General features: G+C 40.3%; 1 protein-coding gene across 6 annotated transcripts in view; it reads right to left on the bottom strand.

The window, feature by feature from the left end:
* Positions 1-19,867, bottom strand: part of MTA3 (metastasis associated 1 family member 3) — a 197,564-nt gene that overhangs the window by 32,780 nt on the left and 144,917 nt on the right. For all 6 annotated transcript variants that reach the window (XR_004352956.1, XM_032653367.1, XM_032653366.1 and 3 more), the window contains exons 9-11: positions 18,842-19,030; positions 4,735-4,809; positions 2,827-2,885 (exon numbers count right to left, since the gene is read on the bottom strand). Coding sequence is in view for 5 of the 6 variants with exons in the window: in XM_032653367.1 (XP_032509258.1) it covers positions 2,827-2,885; positions 4,735-4,809; positions 18,842-19,030 (323 nt within the window). In the remaining variant the exon portion in view is untranslated. The remainder of the gene's footprint in view (positions 1-2,826; positions 2,886-4,734; positions 4,810-18,841; positions 19,031-19,867) is intronic.

Genomic DNA, 19,867 nt, shown 5'->3' with positions numbered 1-19,867 from the left:
ATCTCATCCATCGTTTCAAGCACAATATTGTATGCTGATGAAGCTCAAATATGGACCTCTAGCCCAGAACTTTCTCCTGAGTTTAAGACCAATATATCTGACAGCATATTCAACACCTCTTTTTGGAGAAAACAAACTCAAAATGACCCAACCTGGTTCTCTGCCGCAGTTTCTCATCATGGTGAACAGCACAGCAATCCACCTAGTTAACTGAGCTAGCCAGAAACCTGGGACTCAGCTTGACATCTCCCCTCTATCTCTCCATACAAGTCAATCACCTCTAAGTAGCATACCATTTCCAGGCCACAGCTCTAGGTCAAGCTACTATCATCTTTCTTCTCCAAGAACTTTCATAATTGGTGTTCTTACATCCACTCCCCTGTTTCCCCATACCATTTTCCAAAATGTAGCCAGTAATCTTAAAGTACGTAGAAATTTAATCATGATACTTACTCGTTTACAATCCAATTCCACTGTTTATCAGATGGCTAACTCCTGGCCCTTGCCTACCGTATTGGCCTCCCACGGCTCACCACTCTCTTCATACCAGCCACACTGCCTTTCTCTCACCTCCGTAACTCTGTTCTGCCCCTTCCCATCTCACAATCCCATTGGCCTGGAAAGCCTCCATCACCTGAATGATCCCTCCTCTACAGTTCACTCAAACTCACCCCCACAAGGAATCTTTCCTGACAGCATCAACTGAGTGTGGTCCCCAGAACAAACTGTCACACCATCTCTTCTTCATCATCAGAGTACTCAACACACTGGGTGACTAGCTGTTTGGCATCTGTCTCCCCCACGATAGAATGTAGGCTCCAGAAGACAACGTGTCTTCTTAACTGATCTACCTCTAGTAGTGAACAGAGTGCTTTGCATATATATAGGAGACTGCCAGTCTCAAAAGAATGACAGTATAAAATAATTCTTGGGGATTCTGCTGATGGTCCAGTGGTTAGGACTTTGTGCTTTCACTGCAATGGACCTGGATTTGACCCCTGGTCAGGGAACTAAGATCCCACAAGCCATGTAGCATGGCATCCCCTCCCCCAAAGAACTTAATCTATTATTTGTTTTAAAATAATATTTCAGAGTTAATTGGGAAATTCTTCAAAGAACTCAGATTCTTATCCAACTCAACAATACAGATTCATAACAGAATTTATTATGAACAATAAATTCATAATAAATAGAATTCATATATTCTATTTATAGACATGATTTATATAACATTTTTTTAAAGTATGATCAGAAACTGTCTTGATCTTCAAAAGTCATTCACTTGGATCAGGGATTGGCAGAGTAAATGTTTTAAGCTTTGTGGGTATTATAATTTCTGTCGCAACCATTGAGCGCTGCCATTGTAGCACAAAAGCAGACAGAGACAATGCATAAATGAATGAACATGGCTGTATTCCATAACATTTTATTTACAGAAACCGGTGGCAGGTCAGATTTGGCCCACATACTGGTCTTTGACTTAGTCTTTGACTTAGATCAAGGCTTAGATCAAGACTCCAAAGTCAATGCAAAACAGAATAGCAACAATTATCTGGGTTATTTGCTGAAAACTGGCTTAATGTACTTTTCCTTTGATGTGACAGCACTGCAAAGTATAAGAAAGCTGGTATGCTTGTTTTTGAAAATCTAAGACACATGAATCACAGCAGTGTTTTCTTTAGGGAGTTGTTCTTTTATAGATTAGTCAAATAAAACATATAATTTTCTAAAATATTAGAAACCACTCTGCAGGAAGGACATTACAGCTCTGAATAAAAATTATGGACCCTGTAAATTACATGTTATCTATCTTGAGATAAAAGATTAATAAGAAATATAACAATTCAGTGTCTATGAGGCCTCCTGTATATAAAAATATATCAAAATTCAGTAAACAAAAGGCGAGGTATAAAACAACTGTACTGAGCTCAAAGAGTGAAAAAGCTTGAATCGGTACACAGAACGCTGTAGTAAATTTCATTTTAATCCCCAAAGAACGTAGGATAGCACTATATACGTGGTGCTCAATAAATTTTCCTGAACAAATGAACTGTCAAACTCATGACCTCAAAAAAAGATAATTCATTTAAAATGTAGCAAATGAAAAGAAAATTGGCATTCATTTTGATATGACAATGATTTCTAAACCAAAAGGACAATAATGATAGAATGCTAGGCATCTGAAACAACTGAAACGTATTCATTATTTATCCAATAATTTACAAAGTTTGGTTCTAATTACATCCCCTAACCCTTTCCCCAAGCAAACAATGTAAAATTCTCAACCAAATAAACGACATACCTCAAGAGGGCAACACACATTACCCAAACAAAATACATTAAACAATACAGAAGTTTCAAAAGTTGCTAGCTTTCTGAAACACATTTGCTTCAAATAATATTTTCATAGGTTAGTTTTCTAACACTTTCCCTGAAGCTTTTTATTAATTTTTTTTTTTTTTTGGCCACGCTGTGTAGCATGTGGGATCTTAATTCCCGACTAGGGATCGAACATGCACCCCTGTGCAGTGGAAGCGTGGAGTGTTAACCACTGGACCACCAGGGAAATCCTCCCTGAAGCTTTGATGGCATGTTTCCTCTGGTCCTTTTGTTAGCTGACTTGGGGTTTCCCCCACCAGCCATTTTTCTTTCTAAAAAAGGTCATTTAAGTGGCACTAAAATGGAAAGCAAACAGTGCTTTGTAGTGGAAGAAAATAAGATACATAAAGAAATTCAAATTTGGCTGAAACTGACCAAAATGTACATATTTTGTTTTGAAGAGAATTAATACCATGGCAAATATTTTAATAGATTTCCATTACTTACTAAGTTGGGATATACACTTGTTTCAGCTTACTCTCAGCTTCTGCTGCTTTTAGACGTTTCTAATTCAAAAGATAGATAAAATATTTTACACGCGATGTCGAATAATTATTACCACTTCATCTGCCTTAAAAAATTCACAAGAAAATAAAACATTAAAGTATACTTCAAAAATTGCCTTTTTAAGATGAGCTTTTTTTTCATGCACGTAAACTGCAATGGTTTGTAAGAAAAAATCACTAGATTCTGAGGTACAGAACTACAAGTATTAAAAACATTTTAGACACAAATTTTAAAAATAAAGCAATGAACAACTGTTTGCTATTCCTCCATGAGCAGATAAACAGGACTTATAAGTAACCATTTTTACTTTTCACAGTTTCTATTTATTTCTTTTTTGCCTTTCTCAGAGGGAAAAAAAATACATAACCTTTGCTTTTAGAAAATTATTCAGAGATGATTAGTTTCCAAAGTCCATGAAAGAGAAGAAGGCAGTAACTAATCTAAGTCCAATTAAATAAGCATGTACCCTCAAATGTTGGGAGACATGCAGTAAACTTTAAAGCTTGGCTGAACTCATGTCAGATTTTTAGGAACCAATTAGGAGCCAAATGCAGGGAAAGGAATGGGGAAAAGATTATAAAATCACATCCAGAGAGTGATCAACACAATAATAAAGGCAAATAGGGAAGGAAAATAATGTATGGTAGATACTCAAAATGAAGACAAATCAGAATATAAGACAACCCTCCATTTGCTCAATGAGAAGGAAACAAAAACATTTAAGGAGACAACTTAAAACTTTTAAAGAAGGAGTCCAAATTTTTGGAAATAATTTTTATCCAAATACTTTCAACTATCCTTAATGCCATCATCGCCACCATCTATCTTTAGGGACTCTTTTCACTTTGAATAACAGGTTTTCCAGAGCACATGGTCTTCATGCTATCTAAAGTAAGTATTTGGGGGTGTGTGGGGGGGAACAACTTTATTAGGAAAGCCAACAGGTGAGAAGATGGCAGACTAATGTCCTAAAAGAACCATCTTGCCTGGATTTGGATGCTAGTTTGAAATGAACACTTTCTGAATTATATATGATGTGATGCTGGGAATTTTTCAAAAAGCCATGGGTATTTATTCACTATTCACAACCTCAACAACTCACTATGGTACTTTTTAAAGTGATCTTTAAATTGTATTTTTATAGCATCTAACACTTGCCACTGGGTGATCATGTACTTATGAAAAATAATGTCTGTGTTAAATATACTTGCCCCTTTACCAGTTCTGACATGTTAACTAGAAGAATATAATATACTGACTGAGGTCACTTGAGGAAAATGTACCTTTCCCCCAAAAGTAGTATTACTCAAAACAGGTAACTGAGAGAATTACCTCAATTTGGGACATTTGGGGAGAATTTACAAAATAAGTGATTCCCTGCTTTTAGAGATAATTTTGGGGAAAAAATTTGTGTGCTTATGTACGAAGTATCAAACTAGTAAAGACTAACTACTACAGTTAAGGTCAAAGACTTAGGGGGTATAACCACAAAAATGTCTAGGAGGGTTCAGAAGATCTTTTACACATTTTAAGTCATTCCTGTCAACTATACTCACAAAGAGAAGAAGCACCAGGCACCTACAAGGAAAACAATACCTCTCTATTGGTATCTTTCCCTGCTGTCTGTCCAAAATATTTATCATAATGGAATCTGAAGTAAAGAAAATATCGAGACTAAAATCTTAAAATAATATGTTAAAGATATGAAATCATGTACTTTAAAATGGTCTAGAAAAGATAAAGCAAACAAAACAAATTTAAAACTAAGCATATTGCTAAGAAATATTAATGTATAAATAGAAAGTTCATTTTAATGCAATTGTATTGGTAGCAATATGAAAAAATTACCTGCTGCACATATCTGTCAGTAGTTTTCCACATGTAATAATATTCAATGATGCTAGTCAATGATTTCCAAGGGAGCTGAAAAAAAATTTAACATGATAATGAAAACAAGCTACCGTAGAAACGCTTTTCCTTTAAAACCACTTCTTAAAAATAAGGAGGTAATAATCCACATGGAAGATGCATTCTAGAAGAAATGTTTGAAAAACTGAAATTAATTCTGAGCAAAAGGGTCCCCAAACAAGTTCTATTCAGCTAGAGATGCACATTCCATTTCTCAACTCCCATTCTGTTAAAAATTATAAACCTTACGACTGAAAATATTTCATGACTTACTCAGTTTTTCTCGGGCTATAGGTGGGGTGGAAGTACAATTTTTAGAAATGATATTTTAAAGAATCTGGACTGAGTTCTCCAACTTCCAAAGATGCCACCTACAACTGGGGGTCATTGGTCTCTGGTATAATATTTCTCATCCTTTCCAAAACTGCTCTATTCTGATCTATTTTGTTGTAAATAAAATGAAAACCTCAATCTCTGAAAAAGAACGTAGCCAAGTGTGGTACATATTAGAAAAATAGGAAGCTTGTCTGCTATGTTCCATAATTATTCAAAATGGCCAAATGAACCTTTACTTATGAGACCCACAATGAAAGAATATATTTAATATGTCCCTCTGTAAAGGGAGATCTGTTAGTCTTCCAAGATGCAAATCAGGGCAGATCAAACAAAATGACTGATAACATTCCATTTTTAGCTGTGGTGGCAGATTTTACTGATAGGTGACTCAGCACCCTCTGACTCCCAGCTTGCCCTAATGCACCACTGGGTTTAGAGTTAAAATAGTTCTTCCCAGACCCCAGTGCAGCTAGGGGTCTGTTTATGACCCACAAGTACAACCACCATGCAATTCCTGTCATCTTCACATTTAACTCACCTGTTTGGTCTGAAGAGAAAAATAAATGGAGTTTAGAAAAAGGACGTTATTTTAAAACTTAACTGGGTGGCAACTTCAACAAATGTGGTCTCCTTACAGGAACAGATCGGCACAGCTGGCATTTGGATTGCAGTTAAAGCAAACATAATTTTCTCTCATTTAACAAGCAATCTAATGGAGCTGAAAGGGCCTGAGGGATGGTGTTAAGGAGCCAACTACGGCAACACTTCACAGGACAGCTGAGGTATAGTCTCCCAGGGTTTTAAGCAAGCCCAAACCTCTTATCCCCTTAATTATTCTTCTTCTGGGAAGTAGGCCTGGGCGTGCAATTTACCTGGAAGCCTGAGAAAAGAAAACCAAGTGACCCTGTAACCTGAGCTTCCTCACGAGCCAGATTTTATCTAAGCCACAGAGTCCTAATCAGCTGTACTCGGCACCAGCACACTCTCATCAAGGAGTGCAGGTCACAGCTCAGCGTGTCTACTCCTGATGTAGTATCACTTCTCCCTCAACCCTCACTCAGCTTGCATGGGAGTTCCAACACGTCAACTGAAGAGGAAAAAATCCGAATGTGGCAGATGGCTCCACATGACGTAGGGGCACCGACCGGAATTATACTGCTGCAGCATTTCAGCCCCAGGCAGGAGTGACTGTGACGCCCAGTGAAGAAGGCAGATCCTTTTGGAGGGCAGAACATTAGAGTGGACATCTGGTTTTCTACTTTGAGTTGCAAGAGAGATGGCCAGAGGTACTAATCCGTACCCATCCGTGGACAATGGTTATTTACTTGTCACAATGATCAGGGACTTGAAAGGAATGAGATTAGAGGACTGGTAACAATGATGCTTATAAAAGAGGTTTGTGGGTCAGACGTCTGAGGGTGGGCCTGGCTGTGAGGGTATCTGAGCCCCCATGTTCACAAAGCCTCCTCTGCAAAGGAGGCTTTTCACTCGTCTGCTGTATAAGATGATCCCTATGGCTATAAGCCAGCCTCCTTCCCTAGCCACCCAATGACTGCTCAAAGGACACGTAAACAAAACGGACACACCTGTGGATGCCACCACAGGGATGTCCTCTCACCCATTCTGATCTGATTACTCCAAGTGACTAATCTGCAAGGAACAGAGTACACTGGGCCTCCAACATGGCACCATTCCTGGTAACATGTCAGTTAGATTAGACTCTCAGCATCCTGGAATAGTAGTTACCTGTTTTTATTGAATGGACGATTATTCTAGATATGATTTGCCTTTTCTGTGCTATTGACTAGCAATAGCACACACAGACTTATGAATGACTTACTCCCACAAAACACTTTTTGTAACCCAGGGCCCACAACCTGCAAGAATGAAGGTTTGGGTCACCCCACCAGACTAAGAACTCTGGTCACCTAAGATACGGAGGGGAGAACATTGTGTGTGGGGGGGTGGGGTGGGGGTGGGTGCTGTTCTATCCCGAATGACAATGAAGGCATCAGGAAGAGCTTCACAAAGGGAGAACGGAAGACTGACGAAGCTATCTGTGTTTTCTTCCTTGCTCAGTGTAATTATTTTCCTTCTGCACCCAATTCCCTTTCTATTTTTTATATAAGGTCTGTTGGTGGTGGTGTTTTTACCTTTATAATTTAATGCAGAAGTTACAAGCTATAAAGACAGGGTTGTGGCTAAAACCAGAAGAGGAATAAACAGCAACCAGAGATGGATGCTGTGACGTTAAATTTAAGCCTCCCCATTTAAGGAAATAGTACCATATTTTCTAATGATTCAGGGATAATTACTATTGTTTTAAAGTTGATGTCTGGAAAGGAAGCATGTAGAGACGGCAAGGATGGATGTTAAGTAGTCAAAGAAGTGGGTGGTGGCAGAAACTGTACACTCATTTCCAACCTACTTCCAGCTTACCTTCCTTGAAGCTCTAAATACATTTTCCCCAGATACTCTTGAACAAGGATGCAGACATACAGGCCAGGTTTAGCCAAGCTGACAAATGTGAATGACATTTAGATATAGGAGTTAGCAACGTCAGAATAAGGCTGCATGCAGGGAGACTGGATAGTTCGGCAAGAACAATGGCTGGGATACCACACGTTCTTCTGGGGCATGGGTGTTGACTTTTCTGCCATCCATGTTTGACATCATGGATTCCAAGCAGCAGAGGGCATGGGTCTTTCCACTGTTTCTGGAAGTGCAGCATCCAAACCTGGTTCTCTAGTCTTCCCAGAGATTTTATGAGAACCTAATATCCTATATGCCTTTCAGTTTAAATTATAGTGAAATCTGTACTTACCAACTAAGAACCCTGACTAATATAACCAAAGTATCTATCCTTTATTCTAAACTAGAAGAGGTTGAGTTTCTCTCACTTATAATCAAAAGTACTCTAATACAAAAATTGGTAAAAAGTGAAGTGTTCTAAGAATAGACCCTAGATATGTGGCACTTACTGACAGAGTCAAGGTAGAACAGAATCATGCAAGATTGCTGAGTAGAGGTAGCAGATGTTGTAGTGGGGCTCCTGCTAGAGCACTGCCATTGTGGGGTTAGATACTGCTCTTGGCTTCACAAGTCCTGTCTGTGAAGCATCGAAACGTGGATCCCTGGCTAACGTCTGTTAGCCTTCTGACAGCCTTTAATAAATTTCTGTCTCCTCATAATAGCTCACTCAAATGGATTCTGTCATCTCTAATTATGACTTGCTCAGTATCCCTTCCAACTTCCCTCTAGTTCACTTGCTTATGCTACAAAGGCTAGAAATCCAAACGTTATATTTCTAAGACCCCCTTGGATTTATCTCTGCCAATCAGATGTATGTGTATAAGACAAATTCAGAAGTGAATTAAGCAGGCATAGAGTGGATGGTGCACAAGGGATCCATTCTGCTGCAGCAGAAGTAGGAGGCACAAAATTGTTCTAGAGCCAATGACGCTGCTAGAGGTTTCCTGATCTCAAGATCATGGCTAAAGTAGTGTGATCCTGGCCCAGAAGTTGACCCAGCAGCTTCTCAATTTCCATGTGGGGCAGAGGTTAAGAGCTCACTTGTGGAACCATTTCTGTGGGACTATTCTGAGGTCCAGCTTGAGCCTACTTCTCCAACCCTATCAATGATTTTAAGCATCTAATTTCTAAAGTTAAATCCCATTCTGTTTAAAACAGCTCCAATATTTCGTCATCTGCAACTGAAGTCTAAATGATACAACAGCCAGGAAATACCCTTTGCTAAAGGAGTTTCTATGGCAAAGGACTCACTCCACTGTATGAAGAGGGAAGGACTTTGCTATTTTGCACTTTGAATTTTTCAGGTTCCTCTGCATATTTCAGGTCCTGTTTAGGACATAGAAATCCACAAGAGAATGTCATCCCCACTCTAAAGATGAGGAAAGAAACAGATAATTTATAAAACCACACCAACTCTTTAGTCCATCAGAGAGCTAAGATTACAAGACAATCAACTGAACTAAATTCCCAAGTCACTCCAAGGAGAGACAGGACTCTAAATATTTTTACTTTGGCAGAGCATAAAAGAAACAGGTGATGAACAACAAAAAAATTACCAGATTATTAAAGGTCAACAGTGGGCTAGGACAACTGCTTAGCATCTGTGGACGCTCTAGACACACGGGGAATCCAAACACATTTGCCAGAGATCTCTATCAGGTGTTCATCAGAAAGAACTGAGCCAGTGGAGGAGACCTGAGAAATCCATAGGTGGTGGTAGAAATCTGAATGTACACAAAGAAATGAAGAGGGGCAGAAATGGTAAATTTTTAAAAAATAAGTAACAATAAATAAGTAAATAAACATGGGGGGGATTAATCTTTTTAAAAGACCACTGATTGCCTAAAGCAAGAAACAGTAATAATGCACTGCGGGACTTAGAACATGTACAGAAATAAAATGTATGACGACAAAAGCACAGAACGGGAAGGAAGAACTAGACGTGTACTGTCTCATGGTTCTTATAATCTATGTGATCTAAGCAGAATTTGATTGAAGGTAAACTGTGGTACATTAAAGATATATATTGTAAACCACTAAACAAAAGTTTAGTTAGTAAGCCACCAGGAGAGATGAAATGGGCATCATAAAAAATTAAGAAAGGGGGGGAGGGGCTTCCCTGGTGGCACAGTGGTTGAGAGTCCGCCTGCCGATGCAGGGGACACGGGTTCGTGCCCCAGTCCGGGAAGATCCCACATGCCGCGGAGCGGCTGGGCCCGTGAGCCATGGCTGCTGAGCCATGGCTGCTGAGCCTGCGCGTCCGGAGCCTGTGCTCCGCACCGGGAGAGGCCACAGCAGTGAGAGGCCCGCGTACCACAAATTAAATAAATAAATAAATAAAAAAGAAAGGGGGAAGAAGGGCTTCCCTGGCAACGCAGTGGTTAAGAATCCACCTGCCAAGGCAGGGGACACAAGTTTGAGCCCTGATCCAGGAAGATCCCACATGCCGCGGAGCAACTAAGCCCGTGTGCCACAACTATTGAGCCTGCGCTCTAGAGCCTGCAAGCCACAACTACTGAGCCCGTGTGCCACAACTACTGAAGCCCGTGCACCTAGAGCCCGTGCTCCGCAACAAGAGAAGCCACCGCAATGAGAAGCCCGTGCACCACAACGAAGAGTAGCCCCTGTGCAGCAACGAAGACCCAACACAGCCAGAAAAATAAAATAAATAAATTAAAAAATAAAGTGTGTGTGGGGGGAATAAAGGACAATGGGACAAATGGAAAACTCAGGGTAAAATGATGGATTTAAACTGATAATTATATTAACACTCTAGATAATTAGATAATTATCTAAACACTCTAAGTAAAAGGCAGAGATTGTTAGATTGGTTGGGGGTGAAAAAAAAACATTCAACTGTAGTCTGTTTACAAAAAGCCCACTTTGGAAATAAATAAAAGTAAAATGATGGAAACAAAATATATCATGTAAACAATAAATCTGGAGTGGTTATATTAATAGGAGAAAAACTAGACTTTGTCACAAGGAATATTACCCATGGATAAAGCAGCATGATGTGAAGATAAAAAGGGCGAATCATCACAAGAATATAACAATCCTAAATATGTATGTGTCCACCAACAGAGGTTCAATATATTTAAAGCAAAAACGTAATACAATTGAAAAGAAAAATAGAAAAATCTACAATTATAGGCTAGAGACTTTTAATACTGCTCTCTCAACAAGTAACACAACAAGTGGGCAGAAAATCAGTAAGGCTCCAGAAGACTTGAACAACATTATCAATAAACTTGACCCAAGTAGCATTTATAGAATATTATACCTAACAGCAAAATATCTGTTCTTTTCAAGAGCACATGGTGCATTCACCAAACCAAACCATATACTACAGTAGAATCAATCAAGTCTTCAAAATGTAAAATTTATGTGTGTGTGTGTGTGTGTGTGTATTTAATAAAGTATGTTTTCTGAACACAACAGAATTAAACCAGAATTCATAACCAAAAAATATATGGGGAAAAAACCCTACAAATATGTGGAACTTACTTCTAAATAATCCAAGGATCAAAAAGGAAACCATAAGGAAAAATCAAGGAATGAAAATGAACACACAACTTATCAACCTTGGTAAGAAGATGAAGCTAAATAAAGCAGTGCACAGAGGGAATCGACACACCCCCTTTCCTCCATCAGATGTTCAGCAGAAAGAATTGGGACAGGGCAAGAAACCTGCCCATTGGTGGTGGTGTGGGTGTGCACAATGGTGATCTGCTGCCACTGGGGACCAGGCCAAAAAACCGCTTCCCAGATCCTTCTCTTAGATCCTTCTCTCATACAAAGCAGAAGTGTCTGCCACTGGAGACGGACTAGAAACCATCCCACCCCCAAGTCTCAGACAAAGTGGAAATTTGCTCACAACCAAAAAGTCCTGCTAATAAAAGGCTACACAAAGCAGAGACCGGTTGCCACAAGGGAGCTGGGGGAAGAACAGAATTGCTGTGGGAGCTCCACCGCTGAGACTCAGGCACACAAAACCTACCAAAGTCTGGGCAGGAACAGGACAACTAAGAAACTCCCTGCACCCTCACCGTGGACTTGCAACTCCATACTACCACAGGGGGAAGGGCAAAATGTGGAGACAGGCTCTGCAGTGCAAGGCCTGCTAAGGATGGGACAGGAACACAAGAAAAAGACCCTTCTGCTTTTCAGGCCCTACATTAAGCATAGGTAAGATGATGAAGTCTGTGGATGTTCAGTTCACCTCCTATTCATCCCACCAGCGAGGGAGGGACCCGCCCCTCAAGACAGTGGAAGGTGCTCAGACATACGACACATGACACTGGAGACAAACTAGATGAGACTGACAGCAGTTTATTAGTCACTTATACTCACGGTCTGGGGGAAGAGGATACTACACATCATGTAGGGCCACACAGGGGTTGTACTTGGGAATAGTGAGCCCAGTAGGGGCCGTGCAAGTGTGGCTTTGCGTAACAAGAGGGTGCGGTATGCCCTCCTCCCACAGGAGGATGTGATTGGCTTGTGAGAATAATTCTGCCTGCTGGCAAGGGAAGGGAAACCCATTAGGTTCAAGGCTGGGTGGGGTGTAGGTGAATTAGCCAGGCAGGAAAGGATTTTGCATCTCCAGCAAAAATGGGGAGATTCAGTTAAGCTTTGGGGGCCCTGTCAGGCTCAAAGATATAAAGGTCGTACATGAAATATTAAGCCTTCCAGTACAGTGGTACACTGAAGGTAACCAGAACAACAATGAGATCCAAACCTGGCCAACCAGAGACTATATTAATATACTGAAGGATCTAGTTGAAAAGGCAGACAATGCACATGAATAGATGGGAAATTTATACGGAGATAAAAAGCATAAAAATAAAATATGACTGTTAGGAAAATATATCATATTTGAAGAATTCCTTTAACAAGTTTATCGGTATACTGGACATAACCAAGAAAAGAGTTAGTGCACTAGAAGACAGATCAATACCAATTATACAAACTAACACATAAACAACAAATCTCAGCTCTAGGAAACTCAGTGAACTACAAGTAGAATAATTATAAAGAAAAGCCTGCCAGGGCTTTTGGTTTACTACTACAGGTTCATACTGTAGTAGTAAAACAAAAGTAAAGAGAAAATCTTGAGCACAAAGAAAAAGAAACATTTACATACATAGGAACTTCTTATCAGAAACTACGTAAGCCAGATAGACATCTTTAGAATACTCAAAGAGGAAAAAAATTTTTAATGAATTCTATAAAAATGAAATCTCTCTTCAAAGGGGACAGTAAAGTTTTTCGGACAAGGCAGAAGTCATTCTCAGTCAAAAGCTGAATTCATTGTCAGCCAAAAGAGTATTAACAATAAATGGTTACATGAGAAGCAAAGTTTCAAATTAATGATCTAGGGGCTTCCCTGGTGGCGCAGTGGTTGAGAGTCCGCCTGCCGGTGCAGTGGACACGGGTTCGTGCCCCGGTCCGGGAGGATCCCACATGCTGCGGGGTGGCTGGGCCCGTGAGCCATGGCCGCTGAGCCGGCGCGTCCGGGGCCTGTGCTCCGCAAAGGGAAAGGCCACAACCGTGAGAGGCCCGCGTATTGCAAAAAAACAGAAAAAAAACAAATAAACAAATTAATGATCTAACCTCCAATCTTAAAAAAATACTAGGAAAAGATAAAAGCACAGAAGCTCAGAGCAAGCTGAAGGAAAGAAATAATAAATATACAAGCAGAAATCAATGGAACAGAAAACAGAAAAATCAATCAAATCAAAAACTGGTCCTTGGGATTTCCCTGGTGGTGCAGTGGTTAAGAATCCGCTTGCCGGGCTTCCCTGGTGGCGCAGTGGTTGAGCGTCTGCCTGCCGATGCAGGGGACATGGGTTCGTGCCCCGGTCCGGGAAGATCCCACATGCCGCGGAGCGGCTGGGCCCGTGAGCCATGGCCGCTGAGCCTGCGCATCCGAAGCCTGTGCTCCGCAACGGGAGAGACCACAACAGTGAGAGGCCCGCGTACCGCAAAAAAAAAAAAAAAAAAAAAAAAAAAGAATCCGCTTGCCAACGCAGGGGACACGGGTTTGATCCCTGGTCCGGGAAGATCCCACATGCTGTGGAGCAACTAGGCCTGTGTGCCACAACTACTGAGCATGTGTGCAACAACTACTGAAGCCCACGCGCCTAGAGCCTGCGCTCCGCAACAAGAGAAGCCCCCGCTCACCACTAGAGAAAGCCCACGCGTAGCAACGAAGACCCAATGCAGCCAAAAATTAATTAGTTATTTTTTAAAAAACTGGTTCTTTGCAAAGGTCAATAAAATTGATAAACCCTTAGCCAGACTAATGAGGAAAAAAGAAAAGCTAAATTACCAGTATCAGGAATATCTGAGGGGATATCACTACAAATCCATCCCACAGAACTTAAAAGTATAATGAGATTATGAACAACTTTATGACAACAAACTAGACAAAATGGACAGGAAGAGATACGCCAGCAAGAGGAGGACATACCAGCCTTTGTAACCCCACAAAAAATGATAATTAGATAGCTATCAACAAATGAAAATTGCCCCGGGAAGATGCAAGAGTCAAAGAAGAACCTACAGCAACACAGTGCAGCAAAAAATGGAGAATAACTGCACAGAGAGTACACAGAGAGGATCACTGAGGAGATGGACTTTAGCTGAAACATCTGGAAACTGCTAAGAACAACGAAGGGTGGAGGCTATCAGTATAAGCCACACACTGGATACCACTGCAGTCACCAGTGGCCTGCTCTGCAGAGAAGCCTGGCAGCCCTGGTCAATGAGGACCTCAGCAGCACCCAAGACAGCTGCTGAGGAATCCCTACAGCTTGTACAGTAGAGGACTCTGTAATGTTTGTTGGAGTGGACCCCAGCAGGCTCGTGTGCAGAAGAAACCAGCAGCTCCTGCCGCCGAGGTAATCAAGAGCCACTGCTGCTGCTGGCCTCCTAGAGAAGGAGACGCTGCTGTACTCCTTCCAGAAGATGTGCACACCCCAGACCCCAGAGCCCTGGCTGCTCGACATGCACTCACTTCACAGGCACCAGATCATATGCTTCAGTCACTCTGTGAGCACACACACTCCACTCCCGGCTCAGGGGCTGACCCAAGCATGCCCACACCTCAGGCACCACTGCCACTGCGAGGGCACTCCAAGCCAGACCCAGAGCCAAGAGACATCCCCTCGCCGATGACATATGCTGTGGAAGAAAGAGATCAGGAGGTCCCCAGCAGCCTTGGCCATTGAAGACCCCAACAGCCCTCTCTGTTGCAGCAGACACCTGCACCCTTGGCCACTGCCATCTTTACTGACACTGACCTCAGCTGAAAAAGCTGAACACGCACTATGCCAATGGGCCTTTCCGGGAGCTAGAACCAATGCACCCCACTTGCCTGGTACCCTTGCACCCACCTGCAGGTGAAGGTCTTTCCCCACTAAGACCAGTCTGTAATGTCTGCTCAGTCAAATGCACAGAGATTAACATGAGGCTATGAGAAACATGAAAAATTAAAGAAACATGACACCCGCAAAGGAACACAGTAATTTTCCAGGAACTGATACCACAGAAATAGAGATCTAGGATTTCCCAGACAAAGAATTCAGAATAATTGTTTTAACGAAGTTGAGTGAGCTACAAGAAAATGCAGATAGAAAACTCAATGAAATTAGGAAAACAATATACAAACAAAACAAGAAGTTCAACAGAGAGAAATCATTTTAGAAAACCCAAACAAATTCTAAAGCTGAAGAATACAATGAATTAAATGAAAAATACAATGCAGATCATCAACAGCAGACTTGATCAAGCAGAAAAATCTGTGAACTCAAAGACAGGTCATTAGACATTATCCAGTCAGAGGAGGAAAGGATAAACAAAGACTGAAAAGAGAGTGATTCCAATTGGCAGAAAAAGAAGATCACAGCAGAAATAAATGAAGTAGAAACAAGGAAAACAACAGAAAAGATCTATAGACTAAGAGCCGGTTTTTTGAAAAGATAAACAAAATTGACAAACCACTGGCTATACTAAGAAAAAAGAGAGAAGACTGAAATAAATAAAATCAGAAGTGAAAGAAGAGACATTACAAATGATATCGCAGAAATATAAAAGGATCCTAAGAGACTGCTATGAACAATTACATGCCAACAAACTGGATAATCTAGAAAAAATGGAAAAATTCCTAGAAATATATAACCTATCCAGACTGAATCATGAAGAAATAGAAAATGTGAACAGAAGACTGAATCAGTAATCAAAAACCTTCCAACAAAGAAAAGCCCAGGACAAGATGACTTCACCAAACATTTAAAGAAGAATTAATGACAATGCTTCTCCACATCCTCACCAACCTCTATTATCTCTCATTTTAAAAAAAATAATAGCCATCCTAAGAGGTATGAGGCAATATCTCATGGTGGTTTTCCCTGATGATTAGTGATGTTGAACACCTTTCTTGTTTGTTTGTTTTGACCACACCAGACAGCATACAGGACCTTAGTTCCCTGACCAGGGATCAAACCCACACCCCCTGCACTGGAAGCAAGGAGTCTTAACACTGGACCACCAGGGAAGTCCCTTGAACACCTTTTCATGTACCTGCTTTTCACCGATGAGGATGATGTTAGCTGTAGGCTTGTTAAATATGGCCTTCAGGTTTATACATTACTTTACAAGTATAGGGTGGTGGAAGGGAGAGATAATAAGTTAAAAACACCAAAATGGGGTTAACAAATGCAAACTATTATATATAGAATGGATAAACAAGGTCCTACTGTATAGTACAGGGAACCATATTCAATATTCTGTGATAAACCATAATGGAAAATATTTTTTAAAATGTATGTATATATATATATGTATGTATGACTGAATCACTTTGTTGTACAGCAGAAATTAACACTGTAAATCAACTATATTTCAATAAAAATAAATAAACAAAACAAAGCCTAAGGATCTAAAAAAACTAACAAACACCCAAAACTACACAAAACATAAACCCTCTGAAGTGTTAGCCTCCTGATGGTCTATCTAAGCTTTTTGACACTGGCGGCCAATACCAAGCTCCAAAATACAACAAACCTAATGTGGACTGGCTCATCAACAAGCGTTCTAACCACCTTCAGAAAAACTTTATCATGCCACAAATTTACAAGAATTTTGTTAGATCATGAAGGTAACAAAAAACCATTTAACAGCATTATTGCTGTTATACTCGTTTTCACACCGTTATTTTACCTTCTATGAATGCCAGCCTCTATGTCCAAGTATATTGCACCAAGCTACTGTTCAGCGTTATTTCCTAGTCCTGTATTAAGTGCCCAGGAAGGCTGTCTAAAAGTTTCACAGCTCAGTGTATACCCGCCAATCTGCTGTTCTCTCCCGTTACCATCAGAGGTCCAGATGAAATGCCAGTTAACTCCGTGAAGACACTCCTGAGTTGACTGGCACAACTAATAGTTCCCTTCCCACTACTTCCATAACACTCGTTCTTACTACTGACAGAAGTAATTACATTATATTTTATTTGAGGGCTTATCTTTCAATCTCTTGATTTTCACTATGAATCATTCCCTAAAGTAAGGACCACATCACATTTCTGATGCATGTCTAGTGCACACTTAAGGGCCTGGTATGTTGCAGGTGCTTAATAAACATTTGCTGAATTGAACTGAGTTCAGAATGATGATCAGGACATAAAATGAGCATGTCACACTCAGTGCAGGGAAAACTAGTTTCACTTTAGTATTTCTCATCTTCTACTCTTTTATCAGGCCTGCAGCCTTTGTTCTTTAGGGGGTTTTGTTTTTGCGGTTTTTATTTAGTGGTGTAGCTATATTATATTAGTAGCATTGCACTGCTGTGTTATTCTGACCACCTGAAGCTAAATGCCACCAATGCATTTTAAATTCCCAGCTGCACACCCTGTAAATTGAAACCATGACATATAACAATCTGGGTGTCAGTAAAGTTTTGCCAAAACAAATGCCAGTGACACTAACAGCTTTAATTATCATGTTTAGGATTTAGTATATCAACTCATATAGATAAGTAAAATTTTCCTTTAGAAATAATTTTAAAAAGATGCAACAACATAAAAGGCAGGATCCTAGCTCACATCAAATACTTCATAAGCTATAATGAGTCTATTTTCATAATTTTTAAAAAAGAATGGCTGCTGGGACTTCCCTGGTGGTCCAGTGGTTAAGAATCGGCCTTGCAATGCAGGGGATGCTGGTTTGATCCCAGGTTGCGGAACTAAGATCCTGCATGCCATGGGACAACTAAGCCATGTGCTCTAGAGCCCGCGTGCCACAACTAGAGAGCCCATGTGCCAGAACCACTGAGCCCGCATGCTCTAGAGCCCATGCGCTGCAACTATTAAGCCCGTGCGCCACTAGAGAGAAGCCTGTGCACCGCAAGAGAGAGCCTGCGTGCCGCAACTAAGATCTCACACGCCGCAACTAAGATCCTATGCACCACAATTAAGACCTGAGGCAGCCAAATAAATAAATGAATAAATATTTTTGAAAAAAAAGAATGGCTGTTATAGAAAGCTATTTATGAACTTCTCAAATAGAAATCTCCCCATTTCAAAGAGACTGTAAGGTTAATTAAATACAGCAATTCCATAAAGACAAAGGAAGTACATAATAGTAGACAAGATTACCTAGTATTTAAAATGCAAGTAAGATCCTGCATATCATCAAGAAGCGTAAAGATCAAAAACCCATAAAGCAAATTCTTCTGCTCTGCTTGATACAGGTCATTTCTATAATAGAGGTCTGTATCAAATTCCAGCTCAATGATTGGTAAGATAACTAGAAAAATACCGAAGTTCTAAAAGACAGCAACAAGCTTAAAAAGCAGAGATCAGAAATATTTAGTGCAAATGGTTAGAAAAGCTGTGCATATTTTTAACTTGGAACTCAGAGAGAGGTGAAGAGGATTAATTCATATTGCCAAGGTTTATAGCAAGAACTCAGGGCTTCCTGACCCTGGGTCTTACAATTACTTCTCAAGACAAATGTCAGTTTCTCCCTCCACAACACTGGCCTGCATTCTATGTTGAGCAGATGAAAATTACTACATCAGAGGCTTGCTAGATGAATAGTTTAAGATTTGCCAAATTTTTAAAACAGATAAAATATTCCCACCCCAACTTTTATTTAATTCACAATTTTCTACTTACAAAGTCTTGACGTATGTCGTTGAAGTCTTTGCCATATTTTTCCAGTGCCTCTTCAAATAAACTAGCTTCAGAGGCTGACCATTCTTCCATTTCATCTCTGCATAAAACAGGTCCCCCAAGTGGTACTAAGACACTAATTGCACTGCTCAAATCATAGCTGTGCCTATACAACGTATCCATAGCATGAAACTAAAAAATAAACAAAGAAAATGGAGAGAAAAGATCAGCCAGAAATGCAAACTTGCTAGATTATTTAAGAACAGAAATATTAAAATGCATGATGCACTTAATTAGCAACAATATACTTAGTATTTACTTTTTTAGTAACACAATTAAGAAAAAAATTTAAACAATGGATTTATGCAGTTATTTAAAACACCACGTATTGCTTTTAAGAACATGTTGATTTGTACCTTTTAAGGTTTTTCTTTTTTTTAGAAGATGTTGGGGGTAGGAGTTTATTAATTAATTTATTTTTGCTGTGTTGGGTCTTCGTTTCTGTGTGAGGGCTTTCTCTAGTTGTGGCAAGCGGGGGCCACTCTTCATCGCGGTACGCGAGCCTCTCACTATCACGGCCTCTCTTGTCGCGGAGCACAGGCTCCAGACGCGCAGGCTCAGTAGTTGTGGTTCACGGGCCTAGTTGCTCTGCGGCATGTGGGATCCTCCCAGACTAGGACTCGAACCCGTGTCCCCTGCATTAGCAGGCAGATTCTCAACCACTGCGCCACCAGGGAAGCCCTGTATTTTTTTTTAAATGCATTTGTTTGTTATAGCAACCTAACTATGAAGATCTAGGACCTCCAGGAATTAAAATGCGAACCCAGAAAGTTCCATCATCCTTTTGGTTAAAAGTGCCAGAGTCACTTCAGCTATTTTATAAGGTTGGCACAGCCTTCCTTGACAAGGGAAAAATATGTAGACAGAGGATGTATCAGAGTGAGAAAAAATATTCTCAGGTTGGAGCAAGATATACTAAGAACAAGAGATGGAGAAAAAACAATGAAACTGAGAATGGTGAAGACAAAA

Source organism: Phocoena sinus, chromosome 13 (assembly GCF_008692025.1).
Source record: "Phocoena sinus isolate mPhoSin1 chromosome 13, mPhoSin1.pri, whole genome shotgun sequence".
NCBI lineage: Eukaryota > Metazoa > Chordata > Mammalia > Artiodactyla > Phocoenidae > Phocoena > Phocoena sinus.
The sequence above is the reverse complement of the archived record's forward strand: the minus strand, read 5'-3'. Positions and strand labels throughout refer to the sequence as shown.